Consider the following 23,970-nt stretch of genomic DNA (forward strand, 5'->3'; position numbering starts at 1 on the left):
AATGCATACCTAATTTCCTACATAACTTTAATGTCAGGATAAAATGGATAAGAAGCGTGTCATAACTAACAGTAGTAAATAGTGTAACAATTAAATCCACAAATTGTTTCCTGTGAGCTATCTAACAGAGCAGTCAATTATCATCACACTGTGTAATTAGAGCATTAAACTTTAAGTGTTGATGATATGCAGAGTGCATTACAGCTCCCATTGGGACAGCCTTGGTTCTGTTTTTTTGCTCCATTCACCAGAGCTGCTTGTTGGCATTCCCTTTGGATCTTTGGTTATTTGTAAAAGTGAATGGGAGCGGATACTGTCGGGCACGTCAAGCAGTTTCACCCTGTTCGGAGCAGTACAACCAGAGGGCACGGCCCGCACTCGGAGGGGGGGGTCAGTTCAAAACTAATCTGCGGAAACAATATTTCAGTGAGCGAGTGGGCGATCTAGGGAGACGGTGGAAGCAGTTAGTGTTGATTCATTCGAATGCAAGTCAAAGATAGATTTCTTTCAGAAAATAACATTTTGGGATAATTTGAGACATGACATCTGGTAAGTGTAGCCTGCTTGAGAGGAGCAGGTGACTTTGGACCTATGGTTCCCAAATTTCTCCACCACTGCGGGTTTTCCTCGCCTCATGTATTATAGTATCATAGAATCATAGTAGCTACAGCACAGGAGGAGGCCATTCTGCCCATCATGCCTGTGCCGGCTCTTCGACAGAGCTATCCAATTAGTCCCACTCCCCCTGCTCTTTCCCCATAGCCCTAAATTTTTTTTCCCTTCAAGTATTTATCCAATTCCCTTCTGAAAGTTATTATTGAATCTGCTTCCACCGCCCTTTCAGGCAGTGAATTCCAGATCATAACAACTTGAAGCATAAAAAAAATGTTTCCTCATGTCGCCTCTGGCTCTTTTGCTGATCACCTTAAATCTGTGTCCTCTGGTTACCGACCCTTCTGCCACTGGAAACAGTTTCTCCTTATTTACTCTGTCAAAACCATTCATTTGTAAACAATTTTACAACACCAAGTTATAGTCCAGCAATTTTATTTTAAATTCACAAGCTTTCGGAGGCTTCCCCCTTCCTCAGGTGAACGATGTGAAATCACATCGTTCACCTGAGGAAGGGGGAAGCCTCCGAAAGCTTGTGAATTTAAAATAAAATTGCTGGACTATAACTTGGTGTTGTAAAATTGTTTACTATTGTCAACCCCAGTCCATCACCGGCATCTCCACATCATGAAAACCATTCATGATTTTGAACACTTTTATCAAATCTCCCCTTAACCTTCTCTGCTCTAAGGAGAACAATCCCAGCTTCTCCAGTCTCTCCACATAACTGATAGTCCCTCATCCCTGGACCCATTCTTGTAAATCTCCTCTGCACCCTCTCTAAGGCCTTGACATCCTTCCTAAAGTGCGGTGCCCAGAATTGAACACAATACTCCAACTGAGGCCTAACCAGTGTTTTATAAAGGTTTAGCATAACTTCCTTGCTTTTGTACTCTATGCCTCTATTAATAAAGCCCAGGATCCTGTATACTTTTTTAACAGCCTTCTCAACTTGTCCTGCCACCTTCAAAGATTTGTGTACATATACCCCCAGGTCTCTCTTTTCCTGATAGTATCATAGTAGGTACAGCACAGAAGTGGTCTGTTGGAGACTAATTGATAGAGATTGATTACGATGATTAGTCAACAACTCAATTGTTGTTGTATCATGCGAAGGCCAGGATGGTGGAAGGCGAACTCAATGGCCCTCCCTCCCTACATTAAGCAAGCGTTTGTCAGTCAACAGCAGAAGCTTTTCCTTAAGAGCTACAATAGAGCTTGAAGTAACAAAGCTACTTGTAAAGAGTGAAGTTTTGATATCGGATCTTTAGCGTCTGGGCTGGGGGAGATGGACATTCTAAACTGTGCTTAAAAGTTGGATCTGCTGCATCTTTGATTTCATTTTAAGCCAATACAGTAACACCACTTGAAATTGAGATTGATTCATAAGGTAGTGTGCTTTTTTTTTGCAGACATAATTCCTTTAGAAGACATTTGCCAAGACAAATGCATGTTTCAAGTGTTGATTTCAGCATGGACAGTTTACAGAGAGGGGAAACGACTACCAGCATTGGGCGAATTAAACCAGAGCTCTACAAACAGAAATCGGTCGACTCGCAAGATGGGGACACAGAGGATGTAAAAACCAGCGGAAAGTTAAACCTCACTCTTAAGTACGATTATGAGAATGAGCATCTGATCGTAACAATTCTCAAATCCTTGGACTTGCCGGCAAAAGATTTTTCTGGGACCTCGGACCCTTATGTTAAAATTTACCTCCTTCCAGATCGGAAGAAGAAATTCCAGACTCGAGTTCACAGAAAGACACTCAACCCCGTCTTTGACGAAACGTTTCAGTTTCCAGTGCCGTACGACCAGCTCAACAGCAGGAAGCTGCATTTCAGCGTTTTTGACTTTGACCGATTTTCTAGGCATGACATGATTGGGGAGGTTATTGTCGATAACTTGTTCGAACTGTTGGACGTTCCCAAGGAAGACACGATTTGGAGGGACATCATTTGTGTCACAACAGTGAGTATAATTGTTGCCAATAATATAAACCTGATCAGCTTTTTGTTGCATCGCTAAATGTCCAGCTTGGCTCAGTCAGTAGAAAGTTAAACCTCACTCTTAAGTACGATTATGAGAATGAGCATCTGATCGTAACAATTCTCAAATCCTTGGACTTGCCGGCTTGTCATCAAGATTGTGGCCCATGGAATAAAGGGGGCAGTAGCAACATGGATACAGAATTGGCTAAGTGACAGGAAACAGAGAGTAGTGGTGAACAGTTGTTTTTTTCAGACTGGAGGGAGGTGTACAGTGGTGTTCCCCAGGGGTCGGTGCTGGGACCACTGCTTTTCTTGATATATATTAATGACTTGGACTTGGGTGTACAGGGCACAATTAAAAAATTTGCAGATGACACAAAACGTGGAAAGGTAGTGAACAGTGAGGAGGATAGTGATAGACTTCAAGAGGATATAGACAGGCTGGTGGAATGGGCGGACACGTGGCAGATGAAATTTAACGCAGAAAAATGCAAAGTGATACATTTCGGTAGGAAAAACAAGGAGACGCAATATAAACTAGAGGGCACAATTCTAAAAGGGGTACAGGAACAGAGAGATCTGGGGGTATATGTGCACAAATCGTTGAAGGTGGCAGGGCAGATTGAGAAAGTGGTTAAAAAAGCATACAGGATCCTGGGCTTTATAAATAGAGGTATAGAGTACAAAAGCAAGGAAATCATGATAAACCTTTATAAAACACTGGTTCGGCCACAACTGGAGTATTGTGTTCAGTTCTGGGCACCGCACTTTAGGAAAGATGTGAAGGCCTTAGAGAGGGTGCAGAAGAGATTTACTAGAATGATTCCTGGGATGAGGGACTTTAGTTGCGTGGATAGACTGGAGAAGCTGGGGTTGTTCTCCTTGGAACAGAGACAGTTGCGAGGAGATTTGATGGAGGTATTCAAAATCATGAATGGTCTAGACAGAGTAGATAGAGAGAAACTGTTCCCATTGGTGGAAGGGTCAAGAACCAGAGGACACAGATTTAACGTGATTGGCAAAAGAACCAAAGGTGACATGAGGAAAAACTTTTTTACACAGCGAGTGGTTAGGATCTGGAATGCACTGTCCGAGGGGGGTGGTGGAGGCAGATTCAATCATGGCCTTCAAAAGGGAACTGGATAAGTACTTGAAAGACAAAAATTTGCAGGGCTACAGGGAAAGGGTGGGGGAGTGGGACTAGCTGGATTGCTCTTGCATAGAGCCAGCGCGGACTCGATGGGCCGAATGGCCTCCTTCCGTGTTGTAACCTTTCTATGATTCTATGATTGCTTCTTAGTCAACAGTTGTGAGTTCAAGCCCCACTCCAGGACTTGTGCATATGATCTAGGCTGATATTTCAGTGTCCTGCTGTGGGAGTGCTGCACTGTCAGAGATATCAAGGGTGAAATTGATCTTTGAAATGGGCAATAACCAAACAGCAGCATTGAAGTTGACTCCGATGTAAAAGAAATTCGGATGGGGTTGGGAAACCGGCTGCCGATTCGTTAACGCCCGTTTTGTGCTACTTCCCAATTTTAGTTTCTCCCCCGCCCATCGTATGAACGAGATGTTAAACCACAGACCCTCTGCCTACTCAGGTGTAGACAGAACGTTCTATGGCACCATTTGTCCTGGGCACCATTCCTCCCTCAACCTCAACAGCCAACGATGGGTTAACTGATGATGCATCTCATTTTCTGTTTGCGGGATCTTGCTGTGTGCAAACTGGTTGCCATGATTTGCCTCCAAAACCCACAGAGACTACACTTCAGAAATGATTCATTGGCTGTGATGAGCTTTGGGATATCCTGAGGACTCGATAACGCACAATATAAACGCCAAGCAAAAAGACAGATTTGGAGACAATGGCTTCAGTCTTCCCGATTATTTAATTGGAGGAAATTTCTGCTCATCTGAAACTGGTTGTCGGACAAGCAGCGTTGGCCAATCGGAATTCTTTGTTGAATAATTCCTTTTCTTGGTTTTGAATCATTGATTGAGGATACTGCCTCTGAAAATAACTAAGAGGTTAACACTGCGTTGGAGATGTTAAAACTGTTGCTTTAAATTAATTTATTTCTTCTTTCTCCTGATAGGAAAGTGTGGATTTAGGGGAGATCATGTTTTCTCTTTGCTACCTGCCAACTGCTGGACGGATGACACTAACTGTCATTAAATGCAGGAACCTTAAAGCCATGGACATTACAGGATTCTCTGGTATGATTATCAATGAAACGGAACACTTCTGGCAGGAATGGAGGAAATGATCAGGGAGGCATGCCTTTTGGAATAAAACAGATTAATTAAGGGAGTATTGCAAAGGTTGATGGCAGCGAAAAGTGCCCCGAGAGAAATGCAATTGTTATAATTGGGTTTGCATGTTTTCAAACAATCTTAGTCACAAGATTTATCAAAAGGCACTAGGGGCCATTGCTGTATTTTTTTAATTCATTCTCAGGATGTGGGCGTCGCTGGCGAGGCCGGCATTTATTGCTCATCCCTAATTGCCCTTGAGAAGGTGGTGGTGAGCCGCCTTCTTGAGCCGCTGCAGTCTGTGTGGTGACGGTTCTCCCACAGTGCTGTTAGGAAGGGAGTTCCAGGATTTTGACCCAGCGACGATGAAGGAACGGCCGATATATTTCCAAGTCGGGATGGTGTGTGACTTGGAGGGGAACGTGCAGGTGGTGTTGTTCCCATGTGCCTGCTGCTCTTGTCCTTCTAGGTGGTAGAGGTCACGGGTTTGGGAGGTGCTGTCGAAGAAGCCTTGGCGAGTTGCTGCAGTGCATCCTGTGGATGGTACACACTACAGCCACAGTGTGCCGGTGGTGAAGGGAGTGAATGTTTAGGGTGGTGGATGGGGCGCCAATCAAGCGGGCTGCTTTGTCCTGGATGGTGTCGAGCTTCTTGAGTGTTGTTGGAGCTGCACTCATCCAGGCAAGTGGAGAGTATTCCATCACACTCCTGACTTGTGCCTTGTAGATGGTGGAAAGGCTTTGGGGAGTCAGGAGGTGAGTCGCTCGCTGCAGTAAAAATATCCGTTCACCTTTCAGATCCATACGTTAAGGTGTCGCTAATTTGCGAGGGACGAAGATTGAAAAAGAGAAAAACCACTACAAAGAAGAATACCCTCAACCCTGTTTACAATGAGGCCATGATCTTTGACATCCCTCCGGAGAGTATGGAACAGGTCAGCCTCTCTATTACAGTAATGGACTACGATCGGTGAGTTTCCTTTTTGATCTGTTTTACGATCTTTTCTGTTAGCTTAAATAGTAAGAAATGCATCGAAATTAGTGATTTTTGGTAACCAGAGGACACAGATTTAAGGTAATTGGCAAAAGAACCAGAGGCGACATGAGGAAAAATAAAAATCTACGCAGTGAGTTGTTCTGATCTGGAACGCGCTGCCTGAAAGGGCGGTGGAAGCAGATTCAATAATAACTTTCAAAGGGGAATCGGATAAATACTTGAAAAGGAAAAATTTGCAGGGCTATGGGGAAAGAGCAGGGGAATGGGACTAATTGGATCGCTCTTTCAAAGAGCTGGCACAGGCACGATGGGCCGAATGGCCTCCTTCTGTGCTGTATCTTTCTATGATTCAATGATGAATATATGGGAAGGTGCCAGGAAATATTTGATAGGGATTATTTCAGTTTAATGAGACAATATTTCAGAGTTCGGAAACCTGCTGTAGCTACAACTCGGCGTTAGTCTCAGGACTTCCGGTGGCTGATCCCACCAAAGTTCATAGGGTTAGGGAAGGTCCCTTTATTGAGTTTGGGAGGATCTAGTGCAACCCCCTCCCCTCTCCCCCACACCACCCCTCCCCCCCCACCCCCCCCCCCCCCCCCAATCCTGAAGGAAGCTAAATACTGTCGGAGAAAATGTGGGAACGTTTTGGATTTCTGCCTCTCCAGGAAAACAGCCACCAGTGCCCTCCCCAACCCTCCCCACCACACCACCCCCCCCCGAGCTTTTTACGCCCTCTTTCTAAGGGGACTGAGACTTTAGGAAGGATGTGAAGGCCTTAGAGAGGGTGCAGAAAAGATCTACTCGTGTGGTTCCAGGGATGAGGGACCTCAGTTACGTGGATAGACTGGAGAAGCTGGGGTTGTTCTCCTTAGAGCAGAGAAGGTTGAGAGGAGATTTGATCGAGGTGTTCAAAATCATGAAGGGTTTAGATAAAGTAAATTAAAAAAAAACTGTTCCCATTGCCGGAAGGGCCGACAACCAGAGGACACAGATTTAAGGTGATTGGCAAAAGAACCAAAGGCGACATGAGGAAAAACTTTTTAACGCAGCGAATAGTTATGATCTGGAATGCGCTGCCTGAAAGGGCGGTGGAAGCAGATTCAATCATGGCTTTCAAAAAGGAATTGGATAAATACTTGAAGGGAACAAGATTTGCAGGGCTACGGGGAAAGAGCGGGGGAATGGGACTAACTGGATTGCTCTTACAAAGAGCCGGCACAGGCTTGATGGGCCAAATGGCCTCCTTCTGTGCTGCAACCGTTCTATTCTATGAGACCTAAAGATCTTGGCCCTCAAAACGGGCAGGCCAGGGCCACGCCCTCCAGGGCCGAGTTTGCAGGGTCAGTGGGAGGTCACCTCACTTGTGACAGGCGCACGCATCATGATGTGCGCCTCTCGGGTGCCCCACGCTGGGGCAAGCTCCAGCGTCTGCCCTGCACAGGGTAGGATGCCCAGGCCTATCTCACTCATCTTCTGGCCAGTGATATGTATGGTTCATATCCTTAACCAACATCTAAAACAGATGATCTGGTCATTATCACATTGCTCTGTTTGTGGGAGCTTGTAAAGCACTTTGGGACGTCCTGAGGTCGTGAAAGGCGCTATATAAATGCAATTTCTTTCTTGCTTCTTTCTTTGATTATGGTTCACTAATATGAAGCTCTTGAAAGGCTTTGTTTATATAGTAATGCTGTTGCTATGACAGCCAATCCCTCCCCTGCCAACTGCGTGCCCCTCTCTGTGTTTCAAAGCTCCTTTTCAACACTTCCAAATATTTACACGAACTAACCTTGCTGAAAGTTTGTCCATAAAATGTGGTTAAGATTGGTAAAAGCTGTTGGCACAGAATGCCATCCAGACAGAAAGGAGCAACACCGGCTACATTGGACATTCCATGATGTAGGAGACCATATGGTAGGCCATCAGTGTAGGCCCAACATAACTCAAGCCAGAGTGCAGTGGAATGACTACAAATGAAGCCTCATCTGGCCTTGCACAGGAGTTTCCTGACGGCTTTGTAGAGGGTGGAGTCTATACCTGCCTCTTACAAGACCAGTCATGGGAGGTTTGGGGAGTTGGGGGAGGGGGTGCAGTCCCTATGCCAGCAGTTCCTGTTGTGTCTGAAGGAACACTCTAATTGGTGTGGTAATAACCAGCTGCTTTTATTGCCGACCCTCTGGAATAGTCCTTCAAAGAATAACAAAAGGAATACAAGAGAAGATCTTGGAGTGTAATTGACATAGAGTCATAGAGTCATAGAGTTATACAGCACGGATAGAGGCCCTTCGGCCCATCGTGTCCGCGCCGGCCATCAAGCCCTGTCTACTCTAATCCCATATTCCAGCATTTGGTCCGTAGCCTTGTATGCTATGGCATTTCAAGTGCTCATCCAAATGCTTCTTGAATGTTGTGAGGGTTCCTGCCTCCACAACCCTTTCAGGCAGTGAGTTCCAGACTCCAACCACCCTCTGGGTGAAAAAGTTCTTTCTCAAATCCCCTCTAAACCTCCCGCCTTTTACCTTGAATCTATGTCCCCTTGTTATAGAACCCTCAACGAAGGGAAAAAGCTCCTTAGTATCCATCCTATCTGTGCCCCTCATAATTTTGTACACCTCAATCATGTCCCCCCTCAGCCTCCTCTGCTCCAAGGAAAACAAACCCAATCTTCCCAGTCTCTCTTCATAGCTGAAGCGCTCCAGCCCTGGTAACATCCTGGTGAATCTCCTCTGCACCCTCTCCAAAGCGATCACATCCTTCCTGTAGTGTGGCGACCAGAACTGCACACAGTACTCCAGCTGTGGCCTAACCAGTGTTTTATACAGCTCCATCATAACCTCCTTGCTCTTATATTCTATGCCTCGGCTAATAAAGGCAAGTATCCCATATGCCTTCTTTACCACCTTATCTACCTGTTCCGCCGCCTTCAGGGATCTGTGAACTTGCACACCAAGATCCCTCTGACCCTCTGTCTTGCCTAGGGTCCTCCCATTCATTGTGTATTCCCTTGCCTTGTTAGTCCCTCCAAAGTGCATCACCTCGCACTTTTCCGGGTTAAATTCCATTTGCCACTGTTCCGCCCATCTGACCAACCCATCTATATCGTCCTGCAGACTGAGGCTATCCTCCTCGCTATTTACCACCCTACCAATTTTTGTATCATCAGCGAACTTACTGATCATACCTTTTACATTCATATCCAAGTCATTAATGTAGACCACAAACAGCAAGGGACCCAGCACCGATCCCTGTGGTACCCCACTGGCCACAGGCTTCCAGTCACAAAAACAACCTTCGACCATCACCCTCTGCCTTCTGCCACTAAGCCAGTTTTGTATCCAAAGTGCCAAGGCACCCTGGATTCCATGGGCTCGTACCTTCTTGACCAGTCTCCTGTGCGGGACTTTATCGAAGGCCTTACTGAAATCCATGTATACCACATCCACTGCGTTACCCTCATCCACACGCCTAGTCACCCCCTCAAAAAATTCAATCAAATTAGTCAGACATGATCTTCCCTTGACAAAGCCATGTTGACTATCCCTGATTAATCCTTGCTTCTCCAAGTGGAGACTAATTTTGTCCTTCAGAATTTTTTCCAATAATTTTCCTACCACTGATGTTAGGCTCACTGGCCTGTAGTTCCCCGGTTTTTCCCTACTCCCCTTCTTGAATAATGGTATTACATTAGCGGTTCTCCAGTCCTCTGGCACATCCCCTGTGGCCAGAGAGGTTCTGAATATATGTGTCAGAGCCCCCGCAATCTCCTCCTTTGCCTCACACAGTAGCCTGGGATACATTTCGTCCGGGCCTGGGGATTTATCCATTTTTAGGCCTACTAAAACCGCCAATACCTCCTCCCGCTCGATGTTAATATGTTCGAGTATATCACAGTCCCCCTGCCGTATTTCTATGTCTACATCGTCCTTCTCCATAGTGAAAACAGATGCAAAAAATTCATTTAGAACCCCTCCTACATCTGCCGGCTCCACACACAGATTGCCATTTTTGTAGAATGATGTTCTTACTCCCACCAGGGGGGCATCTAGTGTTCAGTTAATAATATGTAAGTAAGGAAAGAAAGAACTTGCATTTATATAGCACCTTTCACAATCTCAGGACATCCCAAAGCACTTTACAACCAATGAAGTACTTTTTGAAGTGTAGTCACTGTAGTAATGTAGGAAATGCAGCAGCCAATTTGCACACAGCAAGATCCCACAAACAGCAATGAAATAATGACAAGATCATCTTTTGATAATCTAATGAGGGATGAATATTAGCCAGGATATTGAGGAGAACTCCCCTGCTCTTCTTTGAAATAGTGCCAAGGGACCTTTTCACAGTAGATAGGGCTTCAGTTTAACATTTCATCTGAAAGACGGCCTCTCCAACAGTGCAGCACTCCCTCAGTACTGCATTGGGAATATCAGCCTGGATTTTGTGCTCAAGTCTCTGGAGTGAGGCTTGAACCCATGACCTTCTTGACTCAGAGGCAAGAGTGCTGCCCACTGAGCCGAGGCTGACTCAGGATCAGGACCAAAAGAGGGTGCCAAGGGACATTGCAGCGTCTACCAGTCGGGCGGTGTTGTCTGAGGATCGGGAAGTGGAAGAATGACTAAATCCATACATTGTGACTGTTCATTGAAGAGTGGAAAAGAAATGGCAATGTTGAGAGGGGAGTATGTAGTGGAGAGCAAACTCTGAGTATCACAAGGGGAGGCATAGTGGACAGACATCGCAAGCTGAAGGTAAAGCAGACGCTAGTTTCTAGCAATTTCCCTCCAACAGTGCAGGTGGAACTGGCTGAAAAGATTGCAAAACCCCTCCGACCGATATATTCCAAAGCTCATTGGAATTGGGTGAGGTTTAATGGATTGGAAAGTAGAAAATGTGACTCCCATCCTTAAAAGGTGGGCCTCAAATAAAGGACCTGTGAGCCGTACTGATAAAAGATAACTCAAAGGAATCTTCTGGAAGGGTAGGGTCTGATTAGAGAAAGCTCTAGTTGTGCAGAGTCCATGTTATTGGGGAGCCATGTTACCCCTGATTTTAGTCGCTCCACCATGGGCGGCCGAGCCTTCAGCGGCCCAGACCCGAAGCTCTGGGATTCTCTCCCTAAATCTCCCCGCCTCTCTACCTCCTGCTCCTTCAAATCGTTCCTTAAAACCTACCACTTTGACCAAGCTTTTGGTCACCTGTCCTAATATCTCCTTATGTGGCTCGGTGTCAAATTTTGTTTGATAATCGGTCCTGTGAAGCACCTTGGGATGTTTTACTACGTTAGAGGCTCTGTATAAACACAAGTTGTTGTTTTTGTTGTTGTTAAAGCCTTTAGACAGGAGGAGCCCAGCTTCACATGAGCAATGGACAAACTATTTCAGAAGGATATGAGAAATACAAAGAGTAACACTAGTTCAGAGGGCCTTCTCTTGAGGTCCAATGGACACATGATTCACCAAAAAATATACAATATCAAGATGTTTCTCTTTGTGTTGTGTCGACCCGTCTCTCTCTCTCGTGTCGCTCCGTCTCTTTCTCTCGTGTCGATCCGTCTCTCTCTCTCTCGTGTCGATCCGTCTCTCTCGTGTCGATCCGTCTCTCTCTCTCTCGTGTCGATCCGTCTCTCTCTCTCTCGTGTCGATCCGTCTCTCTCTCTCGTGTCGCTCCGTCTCTCTCTCTCTCGTGTCGATCCGTCTCTCTCTCTCTCGTGTCGATCTGTCTCTCTCTCTCTCGTGTCGATCCGTCTCTCTCTCTCTCGTGTCGATCCGTCTCTCTCTCTCTCGTGTCGATCTGTCTCTCTCTCTCTCGTGTCGATCCGTCTCTCTCTCTCGTGTCGATCCGTCTCTCTCTCTCGTGTCGATCCGTCTCTCTCGTGTCGATCCGTCTCTCTCTCTCTCGTGTCGCTCCGTCTCTCTCTCTCGTGTCGCTCCGTCTCTCTCTCTCGTGTCGATCCGTCTCTCTCGTGTCGATCCGTCTCTCTCTCTCTCGTGTCGATCCGTCTCTCTCTCTCGTGTCGATCCGTCTCTCTCTCTCGTGTCGACCCGTCTCTCTCTCTCTCGTGTCGATCCGTCTCTCTCTCTCTCGTGTCGATCCGTCTCTCCCTCTCGTGTCGATCCGTCTCTCCCTCTCGTGTCGATCCGTCTCTCCCTCTCGTGTCGATCCGTCTCTCTCTCTCGTGTCGATCCGTCTCTCTCTCTCGTGTCGATCCGTCTCTCTCTCACTCGTGTCGATCCGTCTCTCGTGTCGATCCGTCACTCCCTCTCGTGTCGATCCGTCTCTCTCTCTCGTGTCGATCCGTCTCTCTCTCTCGTGTCGATCCGTCTCTCTCCCTCTCGTGTCGATCCGTCTCTCTCTCTCTCGTGTCGATCCGTCTCTCCCTCTCGTGTCGATCCGTCTCTCTCCCTCTCTCGTGTCGATCCGTCTCTCTCGTGTCGATCCGTCTCTCTCTCTCGTGTCGATCCGTCTCTCTCTCTCACTCGTGTCGATCCGTCTCTCTCTCTCGTGTCGACCCGTCTCTCTCTCTCTCGTGTCGACCCGTCTCTCTCTCTCTCGTGTCGACCCGTCTCTCTCTCGTGACGACCCGTCTCTCTCTCTCTCGTGTCGATCCGTCTCTCTCTCTCGTGTCGATCCGTCTCTCTCTCACTCGTGTCGATCCGTCTCTCTCTCTCGTGTCGACCCGTCTCTCTCTCTCGTGTCGACCCGTCTCTCTCTCTCGTGTCGACCCGTCTCTCTCTCTCGTGTCGACCCGTCTCTCTCTCTCGTGTCCACCCGTCTCTCTCTCTCGTGTCCACCCGTCTCTCTCTCTCTCTCGTGTCCACCCGTCTCTCTCTCTCGTGTCCACCCGTCTCTCTCTCTCGTGTCCACCCGTCTCTCTCTCTCGTGTCGACCCGTCTCTCTCTCTCGTGTCGACCCGTCTCTCTCTCTCGTGTCGACCCGTCTCTCTCTCTCGTGTCGACCCGTCTCTCTCTCTCGTGTCGACCCGTCTCTCTCTCTCGTGTCGACCCGTCTCTCTCTCTCGTGTCGACCCGCCTCTCTCTCTCGTGTCGAACCGCCTCTCTCTCTCGTGTCGACCCGTCTCTCTCTCTCGTGTCGACCCGTCTCTCTCTCTCTCGTGTCGACCCGTCTCTCTCTCTCTCGTGTCGACCCGTCTCTCTCTGTCTCGTGTCGACCCGTCTCTCTCTCTCGTGTCGACCCGTCTCTCTCTCTCGTGTCGACCCGTCTCTCTCTCTCGTGTCGACCCGTCTCTCTCTCTCTCGTGTCGACCCGTCTCTCTCTCTCTCGTGTCGACCCGTCTCTCTCTCTCGTGTCGATCCGTCTCTCTCTCTCGTGTCGACCCGTCTCTCCCTCTCGTGTCGATCCGTCTCTCTCTCTCGTGTCGATCCGTCTCTCTCTCTCTCGTGTCGATCCGACTCTCTCGTGTCGATCCGTCTCTCCCTCTCGTGTCGATCCGTCTCTCTCGTGTCGACCCGTCTCTCTCTCTCTCGTGTCGACCCGTCTCTCCCTCTCGTGTCGATCCGTCTCTCTCTCTCGTGTCGATCCGTCTCTCTCTCTCTCGTGTCGATCCGACTCTCTCGTGTCGATCCGTCTCTCTCTCTCTCGTGTCGATCCGACTCTCTCGTGTCGATCCGTCTCTCCCTCTCGTGTCGATCCGTCTCTCTCTCTCTCGTGTCGATCCGTCTCTCTCTCTCTCGTGTCGATCCGACTCTCTCGTGTCGATCCGTCTCTCCCTCTCGTGTCGATCCGTCTCTCTCCCTCTCGTGTCGATCCGTCTCTCTCTCTCGTGTCGATCCGTCTCTCCCTCTCGTGTCGATCCGACTCTCTCGTGTCGATCCGTCTCTCCCTCTCGTGTCGATCCGTCTCTCCCTCTCGTGTCGATCCGTCTCTCTCTCGTGTCGATCCGTCTCTCTCTCGTGTCGATCCGTCTCTCTCTCTCGTGTCGATCCGTCTCTCTCTCTCTCGTGTCGATCCGTCTCTCTCTCGTGTCGATCCGTCTCTCTCTCGTGTCGATCCGTCTCTCTCTCTTGTCGATCCGTCTCTCTCTCTCTCGTGTCGATCCGTCTCTCTCGTGTCGATCCGTCTCTCTCTCTCGTGTCGATCCGTCTCTCTCTCTCTCGTGTCGATCCGTCTCTCTCTCTCTCGTGTCGATCCGTCTCTCTCTCTCGTGTCGATCCGTCTCTCCCTCTCGTGTCGATCCGTCTCTCTCTCTCGTGTCGATCCGTCTCTCCCTCTCGTGTCGATCCGTCTCTCCCTCTCGTGTCGATCCGTCTCTCTCTCTCTCGTGTCGATCCGTCTCTCCCTCTCGTGTCGATCCGTCTCTCCCTCTCGTGTCGATCCGTCTCTCTCCCTCTCGTGTCGATCCGTCTCTCTCTCTCTCGTGTCGATCCGTCTCTCCCTCTCGTGTCGATCCGTCTCTCCCTCTCTCGTGTCGATCCGTCTCTCTCGTGTCGATCCGTCTCTCTCTCTCGTGTCGATCCGTCTCTCTCCCTCTCGTGTCGATCCGTCTCTCTCTCTCTCGTGTCGATCCGTCTCTCTCTCTCGTGTCGACCCGTCTCTCTCTCTCACTCGTGTCGATCCGTCTCTCTCTCTCGTGTCGACCCGTCTCTCTCTCTCACTCGTGTCGATCCGTCACTCCCTCTCGTGTCGATCCGTCTCTCTCTCTCGTGTCGATCCGTCTCTCTCTCTCGTGTCGATCCGTCTCTCTCGTGTCGATCCGTCTCTCTCTCTCGTGTCGATCCGTCTCTCTCTCTCACTCGTGTCGATCCGTCTCTCTCTCTCGTGTCGACCCGTCTCTCTCTCTCTCTCGTGTCGACCCGTCTCTCTCTCTCTCGTGTCGACCCGTCTCTCTCTCGTGTCGACCCGTCTCTCTCTCTCTCGTGTCGATCCGTCTCTCTCTCTCGTGTCGATCCGTCTCTCTCTCACTCGTGTCGATCCGTCTCTCTCTCACTCGTGTCGATCCGTCTCTCTCTCTCGTGTCGACCCGTCTCTCTCTCTCGTGTCGACCCGTCTCTCTCTCTCGTGTCGACCCGTCTCTCTCTCTCGTGTCGACCCGTCTCTCTCTCTCGTGTCCACCCGTCTCTCTCTCTCGTGTCCACCCGTCTCTCTCTCTCTCGTGTCCACCCGTCTCTCTCTCTCGTGTCGACCCGTCTCTCTCTCTCGTGTCGACCCGTCTCTCTCTCTCGTGTCGACCCGCCTCTCTCTCTCGTGTCGAACCGCCTCTCTCTCTCGTGTCGACCCGTCTCTCTCTCTCGTGTCGACCCGTCTCTCTCTCTCTCGTGTCGACCCGTCTCTCTCTCTCGTGTCGACCCGTCTCTCTCTCTCGTGTCGACCCGTCTCTCTCTCTCTAGTGTCGACCCGTCTCTCTCTCTCTCGTGTCGACCCGTCTCTCCCTCTCGTGTCGATCCGTCTCTCCCACTCGTGTCGATCCGTCTCTCTCTCTCGTGTCGACCCGTCTCTCTCCCTCTCGTGTCGATCCGTCTCTCTCTCTCGTGTCGACCCGTCTCTCCCTCTCGTGTCGATCCGTCTCTCCCTCTCGTGTCGATCCGTCTCTCTCTCTCGTGTCGACCCGTCTCTCTCTCTCGTGTCGACCCGTCTCTCTCTCTCTCGTGTCGACCCGTCTCTCTCTCTCTCGTGTCGATCCGTCTCTCCCTCTCGTGTCGATCCGTCTCTCCCTCTCGTGTCGATCCGTCTCTCTCTCTCTCGTGTCGATCCGACTCTCTCGTGTCGATCCGTCTCTCTCTCTCTCGTGTCGATCCGTCCCTCTCGTGTCGATCCGTCCCTCTCGTGTCGATCCGTCTCTCCCTCTCGTGTCGATCCGTCTCTCCCTCTCGTGTCGATCCGTCTCTCCCTCTCGTGTCGATCCGTCTCTCCCTCTCGTGTCGATCCGACTCTCTCGTGTCGATCCGTCTCTCTCTCTCGTGTCGATCCGTCCCTCTCGTGTCGATCCGTCTCTCCCTCTCGTGTCGATCCGTCTCTCCCTCTCGTGTCGATCCGTCTCTCCCTCTCGTGTCGATCCGTCTCTCCCTCTCGTGTCGATCCGTCTCTCTCTCCCTCTCGTGTCGATCCGTCTCTCCCTCTCGTGTCGATCCGTCTCTCCCTCTCGTGTCGATCCGTCTCTCTCTCGTGTCGATCCGTCTCTCTCTCGTGTCGATCCGTCTCTCTCTCTCTCGTGTCGATCCGTCTCTCTCTCTCTCGTGTCGATCCGTCTCTCTCGTGTCGATCCGTCTCTCTCTCTCGTGTCGACCCGTCTCTCTCTCTCGTGTCGACCCGTCTCTCTCTCTCTCGTGTCGACCCGTCTCTCTCTCTCTCGTGTCGATCCGTCTCTCCCTCTCGTGTCGATCCGTCTCTCCCTCTCGTGTCGATCCGTCTCTCCCTCTCGTGTCGATCCGTCTCTCTCTCTCTCGTGTCGATCCGACTCTCTCGTGTCGATCCGTCTCTCTCTCTCGTGTCGATCCGTCCCTCTCGTGTCGATCCGTCTCTCCCTCTCGTGTCGATCCGTCTCTCCCTCTCGTGTCGATCCGTCTCTCCCTCTCGTGTCGATCCGTCTCTCCCTCTCGTGTCGATCCGACTCTCTCGTGTCGATCCGTCTCTCTCTCTCGTGTCGATCCGTCCCTCTCGTGTCGATCCGTCTCTCCCTCTCGTGTCGATCCGTCTCTCCCTCTCGTGTCGATCCGTCTCTCCCTCTCGTGTCGATCCGTCTCTCCCTCTCGTGTCGATCCGTCTCTCCCTCTCGTGTCGATCCGTCTCTCCCTCTCGTGTCGATCCGTCTCTCCCTCTCGTGTCGATCCGTCTCTCTCTCGTGTCGATCCGTCTCTCTCTCGTGTCGATCCGTCTCTCTCTCTCTCGTGTCGATCCGTCTCTCTCGTGTCGATCCGTCTCTCTCTCTCGTGTCGATCCGTCTCTCTCTCTCGTGTCGATCCGTCTCTCTCTCGTGTCGATCCGTCTCTCTCTCGTGTCGATCCGTCTCTCTCTCTCTCGTGTCGATCCATCTCTCTCTCTCTCGTGTCGATCCGTCTCTCCCTCTCGTGTCGATCCGTCTCTCTCTCTCTCGTGTCGATCCGTCTCTCCCTCTCGTGTCGATCCGTGTCTCTCCCTCTCTCGTGTCGATCCGTCTCTCTCGTGTCAATCCGTCTCTCTCTCTCGTGTCGATCCGTCTCTCCCTCTCGTGTCGATCCGTCTCTCTCTCTCGTGTCGATCCGTCTCTCCCTCTCGTGTCGATCTGTCTCTCCCTCTCGTGTCGATCCGTCTCTCCCTCTCGTGTCGATCCGTCTCTCTCTCGTGTCGATCCGTCTCTCTCTCTCGTGTCGATCCGTCTCTCTCTCTCTCGTGTCGATCCGTCTCTCTCGTGTCGATCCGTCTCTCTCTCTCGTGTCGATCCGTCTCTCTCTCTCTCGTGTCGATCCGTCTCTCTCGTGTCGATCCGTCTCTCTCTCTCGTGTCGATCCGTCTCTCTCTCTCGTGTCGATCCGTCTCTCTCTCTCGTGTCGATCCGTCTCTCTCTCGTGTCGATCCGTCTCTCTCTCGTGTCGATCCGTCTCTCTCTCTCTCGTGTCGATCCGTCTCTCTCTCTCTCGTGTCGATCCGTCTCTCTCTCTCGTGTCGATCCGTCTCTCTCTCTCGTGTCGATCCGTCTCTCTCTCACTCGTGTCGATCCGTCTCTCTCTCTCTCGTGTCGATCCGTCTCTCTCTCTCTCGTGTCGATCCGTCTCTCTCGTGTCGATCCGTCTCTCTCTCTCGTGTCGATCCGTCTCTCTCTCTCGTGTCGATCCGTCTCTCTCTCGTGTCGATCCGTCTCTCTCTCGTGTCGATCCGTCTCTCTCTCTCGTGTCGATCCGTCTCTCCCTCTCGTGTCGATCCGTCTCTCTCTCTCTCGTGTCGATCCGTCTCTCCCTCTCGTGTCGATCCGTGTCTCTCCCTCTCTCGTGTCGATCCGTCTCTCTCGTGTCAATCCGTCTCTCTCTCTCGTGTCGATCCGTCTCTCCCTCTCGTGTCGATCCGTCTCTCTCTCTCGTGTCGATCCGTCTCTCCCTCTCGTGTCGATCTGTCTCTCCCTCTCGTGTCGATCCGTCTCTCCCTCTCGTGTCGATCCGTCTCTCTCTCGTGTCGATCCGTCTCTCTCTCTCGTGTCGATCCGTCTCTCTCTCTCTCGTGTCGATCCGTCTCTCTCGTGTCGATCCGTCTCTCTCTCTCGTGTCGATCCGTCTCTCTCTCTCGTGTCGATCCGTCTCTCTCTCGTGTCGATCCGTCTCTCTCTCGTGTCGATCCGTCTCTCTCTCTCTCGTGTCGATCCGTCTCTCTCTCTCTCGTGTCGATCCGTCTCTCTCTCTCGTGTCGATCCGTCTCTCTCTCTCGTGTCGACCCGTCTCTCTCTCTCGTGTCGATCCGTCTCTCTCTCTCGTGTCGATCCGTCTCTCTCTCTCGTGTCGATCCGTCTCTCTCTCTCTCGTGTCGACCCGTCTCTCTCTCTCTCGTGTCGACCCGTCTCTCTCTCTCGTGTCGACCCGTCTCTCTCTCTCGTGTCGACCCGTCTCTCTCTCTCGTGTCGACCCGTCTCTCTCTCTCTCGTGTCGACCCGTCTCTCTCTCTCTCGTGTCGACCCGTCTCTCTCTCTCTCGTGTCGACCCGTCTCTCTCTCTCTCGTGTCGACCCGTCTCTCTCTCTCTCGTGTCGACCCGTCTCTCTCTCTCGTGTCGACCCGTCTCTCTCTCTCTCGTGTCGACCCGTCTCTCTCTCTCTCGTGTCGACTCGTCTCTCTCTCTCTCGTGTCGACCCGTCTCTCTCTCTCTCATGTCGACCCGTCTCTCTCTCTCTCGTGTCGACCCGTCTCTCTCTCTCTCGTGTCGACCCGTCTCTCTCGCCATGTGGACGCTGCCTTTTAGCTCACTACTGTATTTCTGCTTTGTAACAATTAATTTTTTCTCCCCACCCACAGAGTTGGTCACAATGAGGTTATTGGGGTATGTCGAGTGGGACATGATGCTGAAGGTCTCGGACGAGATCACTGGAACGAAATGCTGGCGTACCCTCGTAAACCCATAGCCCATTGGCACCCACTGGAGGAGGTAAAACTGGCTCTCAGCACTTTCATCTGTCTTGTGATGATTCTTTGTTGGTTAAACAGGAAGTAATGAATCTCTGGCAGAGACTGAAGGCCTGGTCCGGTCAAAGGATTCAAATTGGCGATGGTAGAAAACGAGCCATCTTCTTCAAAGAACGGAGGGCCGAGAGTAGCTAATTTCCATAATATGTACAAATCTCACCAAGTGTAAAATGATGTCAATTATCCACTCCATCTTTGATCAATCCCCGACAGAGGTTGACCATCTCCGTCACGGGGGTCAGAAGGTAATGAGCGTGGAAATTGGGAACCTGTTCCATAGGGTGTGCTCTTCTGATTGGGGTTAAGGTACATTGCTGATCTAGATTAAAGGACTTTACTCTGTCTGTAACTGAGACGTACTCCATCTGGGATTGCTGACACTGGGTGACACAAATTTTAAAAAGCAGTGTTCCGTTTACCAATACCGATATTTTGCCAGATGTTTTACATCTGTGGAAGTCTCCATTCCCAAAAGGACCCTCACTAGAGTCACTATAGGGCACATTCTGTGACCCACATTCACATCTAGTGAGGATCTACACTGATGGTGGGGATAGGGCTATAACACGATACGGCTATAACACTATAGGGCCCATTCTGTGACCCACTCTGGGGGTGGGGATGGGACCATTCTGTGACCCACGTTCCCATCTAGTGAGGTCCCAACTAGGAGTGGACGGAGATTGGGCTTTAACACAATGGAGCTGAATCACGACTGGGACTCCGTTAGCCTGGCTTCACAAACAGGAGTGACGTCCTGAAAAATTATCCCTTAAGCATCGTAAGGAGTAACTAACCTGGGAAGGCCAGAAAAGCAGTGGTGTGTTTGTGAAGAGGGAAAGGATTAAAGAATGTGAGGGTAAATTCATTATTCTTGGGCTTCTAGTCCTGACACTCTGATCCAAGATCCCTTCACTCAGCTGCTAGTTGTGATGGGGTCACTGCCAATGACCAGAAAGTGGGAGGTGTGGTCAGTCTATCAGAACAGAACATTATGGAAATTACATCACGACTCGTGAGACTGGAGGTCCAACATTTTCTGATTGGTTGCCGAACCTGACGATTAAATTACTGCCTTGAATTCACTCCGTGGTGTCTGTAAATTTGATTTTTAGAATGTATGCTTTAAATTTAACTTGAAAATTATTTTTGAAGATCTATAAGGATGTGATGATTCACGTTTTATATTTTTGAAGTACGATTTCTGCAATCACTGGTAAGAGTTTGATCATCTTTATGTAACAAGGATAGAAAGTGCCACTGAGTCGTGAAAAGTGCAGAAAGTATAACTGTAATTAAATTGCTAAACACTAAAAGGGAGAACGATTACTCCAATACAATGTGACATTCTAAACTGGAGGGGAGAAACGTCCTTGACAGGATTATTTAGCAATCCTCTCCGATTCCAACCTGTGATCAGATTGTTAAATGCCCATTGTACACTTCATCTGAATTTATTTTTCAATCTGTACTCTCAAATTGAGGTCCATTCTGATCAAAAGGAGTTTGGAAACCCTGAATGATTGTCTATTAGAGGATTTAAAAAAAATAACGGTGATCAGAAAGCAAGATCCACACTGTCTGTCTGCAGAGATTATGACTAATCCTGCCTGGCCCGAGCTGTAATCTGTAGTTTTTACTATTTTTACCAAATTTATAAAAAGTTAAAATGACTAATCTGTCGTACCATTGTCACTTTACAATCAGATTCGGTGGTGTAGTGATTATGTCACTGGACTAGTAATCTAGGAAGTCCTGGACTAGTAATCTAGTTAAAGCATGAGTAATCTAGTTAAAGTGTGAGTAATCTAATTAAATCCCACCATGGCAGTTTGAGAATTTGAGTTCAGTTTAAAAAGCAGGTCTCAGTAAAAGTGACCACGTAGCTGTCGGATTGTTATAAAAGCACAACTGGTTCACTGATGTCCCTTGGGGAAGGAAACCTGCCGTCCTGACCCGCTCTGGGCTGATATGGGACTCACAGACTAAGAGCCAGCTGGCTCCCCACCCCCCCAGACTGATCGTGATGTAACGGAGTCAACACTTTGCACCTGATTTGGGCACAAGTCCAGATTTCTTGGCAATTGTGTGTGAGAAAGAAAAAGGAATTTGCATTTATATAGCGCCTTTCATGACCTCAGAACATCCCAAGGTGCTTCACAGCCAATAAAGTACTTTTTTGAAGTGTACTCACTGTTGTAATGTAGGAAACACAGCAGCCAATTTGCGCACAGCAAGATCCCACAAAAAGTTATGCGATAATGACCAGGTCATCTGCTTTATTAGTGGTGTTGGTTGAGGGATGAATATTGGCCAGGACACCGGGGAGAACTCCCCTGCTCTTCTTCGAAATAATGCCATGGGATCTTTTACGTCCGCCTGAGAGGGCAGACAGGGGCCTCAGTTTAACACCTCATCTCAAAGACGGCACCTCCGGCAGTGCAGCACTCCCTCAGTACTGCCCCTCCGACAGTGCAGCGCTCCCTCAGTACTGCCCCTCCGACAGTGCAGCGCTCCCTCAGTACTGCCCCTCCGACAGCGCAGCGCTCCCTCAGTACTGCCCCTCCGACAGCGCAGCGCTCCCTCAGTACCGCCCCTCCGACAGTGCAGCGCTCCCTCAGTACCGACCCTCCGACAGTGCAGCGCTCCCTCAGTACCGCCCCTCCGACAGCGCAGCGCTCCCTCAGTACTGCCCCTCCGACAGTGCAGCGCTCCCTCAGTACCGCCCCTCCGACAGTGCAGCGCTCCCTCAGTACCGACCCTCCGACAGTGCAGCGCTCCCTCAGTACCGCCCCTCCGACAGTGCAGCGCTCCCTCAGTACCGACCCTCCGACAGTGCAGCGCTCCCTCAGTACCGACCCTCCGACAGTGCAGCGCTCCCTCAGTACTGCACTGGGAGTGTCAGCCTGGATTACGTGCTCAAGTCTCTGGAGTGGATCTTGAACTATGTTAATAAAGGAAGGAATCACTGTAATACAGAGAAATGATATTGGGACAAAGCATCAAGATAATGAAACAGTTTGGGTGGAGATAAGGAATAATAAGGGAAAAAAAACATTAGTGGGCGTAGTATATAGGCCTCCTAATAGTTGCAACTCTGCTGGAAGAAGTATTAATCAGGAGATAGTCGGGGCATGTAATAAGGGAACAGCCATAATTATGGGGGATTTTAATTATCATATTAACTGGACAAATCAAATTGGGCAGAGCAGCCTTGAGGACGAGTTCATTGAGTGCATCAGGGATGGATTTCTTGAGCAGTATGTAACTGATCCTACAAGGGGGCAGGCAACCTTGGACCTGGTCCTGTGTAATGAGTCAGGATTAATTAATAATGTCCTAGTTAAGGATCCCCTTGGAACGAGCGACCACAACATGGTTGAATTCCATATCCAATTAGAGGGTGAGAAGGTTGATTCTCAAACAAGCGTACTGAGCTTGAATAAAGGAGACTATGATGGTATGAGAGCGGAATTGATTAAAGTGGACTGGGAAAATAGATTAAAGGGTAAGACGGTACATGAGCAGTGGTGTTCATTTAGGGAGTTATTTTACAACTTTCAAAATAAATATATTCCACTGAGGAAAAAAGGGTGTAAAAGAAATGACAGCCATCCGTGGCTAAGTAAAGAAATCAAGGATAGTATCCGACTAAAAACAAGGACATATAAGGTAGCCAAACTTAGTGGGAGGATAGAAGATTGGGAAGTCTTCAAAAGACAGCAAAAAGTAACTAAAGGATTGATTAAGAAAGGGAAGTTAGATTATGAAAAGAAATTAGTAAAAAATATAAAAACAGATAGCAAGAGTTTCTATAGTTATATAAAAAGAAAAAGGGTGGCTAAGGCAAACATAAGTCCCTTAGAGGATGAGACCGGGAAATTAATGGTGGGAAACATGGAGATGGCAAAAATGCTGAACAAATATTTTGTTTCAGTCTTTACAGTAGAGGACACTAAGAATATCCCAACACTGGACAAACAGGGGACTCTCGGGGGGGAGGAGCTAAATACGATTAAAATCACTCAGGAGATGGTACTCAGTAAAATAATGGGACTCAAGGCGGATAAATCCCCTGGACCTGATGGCTTCCATCCTAGGGTCTTGAGGGAAGTGGCAGTAGGGATTGTGGATGCTTTGGTGATAGTTTTCCAAAATTCCCTGGACTCAGGAGAGGTCCCGGCAGATTGGAAAACTGCTAATGTAACACCGTTATTTAAAAAGGGTAGTAGGCAGAAGGCTGGAAATTATAGGCCAGTTAGCTTAACATCTGTGGTGGGTAAAATTTTGGAGTCTATTATTAAGGAGACAGTAACGGAACATTTAGATAAGCATAATTTAATAGGACAAAGTCAGCATGGCTTTATGAAGGGGAAGTCATGTCTGACAAATTTGCTTGAGTTCTTCGAGGATAGAACGTATAGGGTGGATAAAGGGGAACCAGTGGACATAGTGTATTTAGACTTCCAGAAGGCATTCGACAAGGTGCCACATAAAAGATTATTACTTAAGATAAAAAATCACGGGATTGGGGGTAATATTCTGGCATGGGTGGAGGATTGGTTATCGAACAGGAAGCAGAGAGTTGGGATAAATGGTTCATTTTCGGACTGGCAACCAGTAACCAGTGGTGTTCCACAGGGGTCGGTGCTGGGTCCCCAACTCTTTACAATCTATATTAACGATTTGGAGGAGGGGACCGAGTGCAACATATCAAAATTTGCAGATGATACAAAGATGGGAGGGAAAGTAGAGAGTGAGGAGGACATAAAAAACCTACAAGGGGATATAGACAGGCTGGGTGAGTGGGCGGAGATTTGGCAGATGCAATATAATATTGGAAAATGTGAGGTTATGCACTTTGGCAGGAAAAATCAGAGAGCAAGTTATTTTCTTAATGGCGAGAGACTGGAAAGTACTGCAGTACAAAGGGATCTGGGGGTCCTAGTGCAAGAAAATCAAAAAGTTGGTATGCAGGTGCAGCAGGTGATCAAGAAAGCCAACGGAATGTTGGCT

The 23,970-nt window shown here is 49.3% G+C and overlaps 1 protein-coding gene across 1 annotated transcript in view; it reads left to right on the top strand.

Annotated features, from left to right (window-relative positions):
* Positions 1-23,970, top strand: part of syt10 (synaptotagmin X) — a 56,310-nt gene that overhangs the window by 28,385 nt on the left and 3,955 nt on the right. The window contains exons 3-6 of the mRNA XM_068000012.1: positions 2,025-2,583; positions 4,703-4,823; positions 5,657-5,828; positions 18,787-18,916. Of these exons, the coding sequence (XP_067856113.1) occupies positions 2,025-2,583; positions 4,703-4,823; positions 5,657-5,828; positions 18,787-18,916 (982 nt within the window). The remainder of the gene's footprint in view (positions 1-2,024; positions 2,584-4,702; positions 4,824-5,656; positions 5,829-18,786; positions 18,917-23,970) is intronic.

Source organism: Heptranchias perlo, chromosome 18 (genome assembly GCF_035084215.1).
Source record: "Heptranchias perlo isolate sHepPer1 chromosome 18, sHepPer1.hap1, whole genome shotgun sequence".
Lineage (NCBI taxonomy): Eukaryota > Metazoa > Chordata > Chondrichthyes > Hexanchiformes > Hexanchidae > Heptranchias > Heptranchias perlo.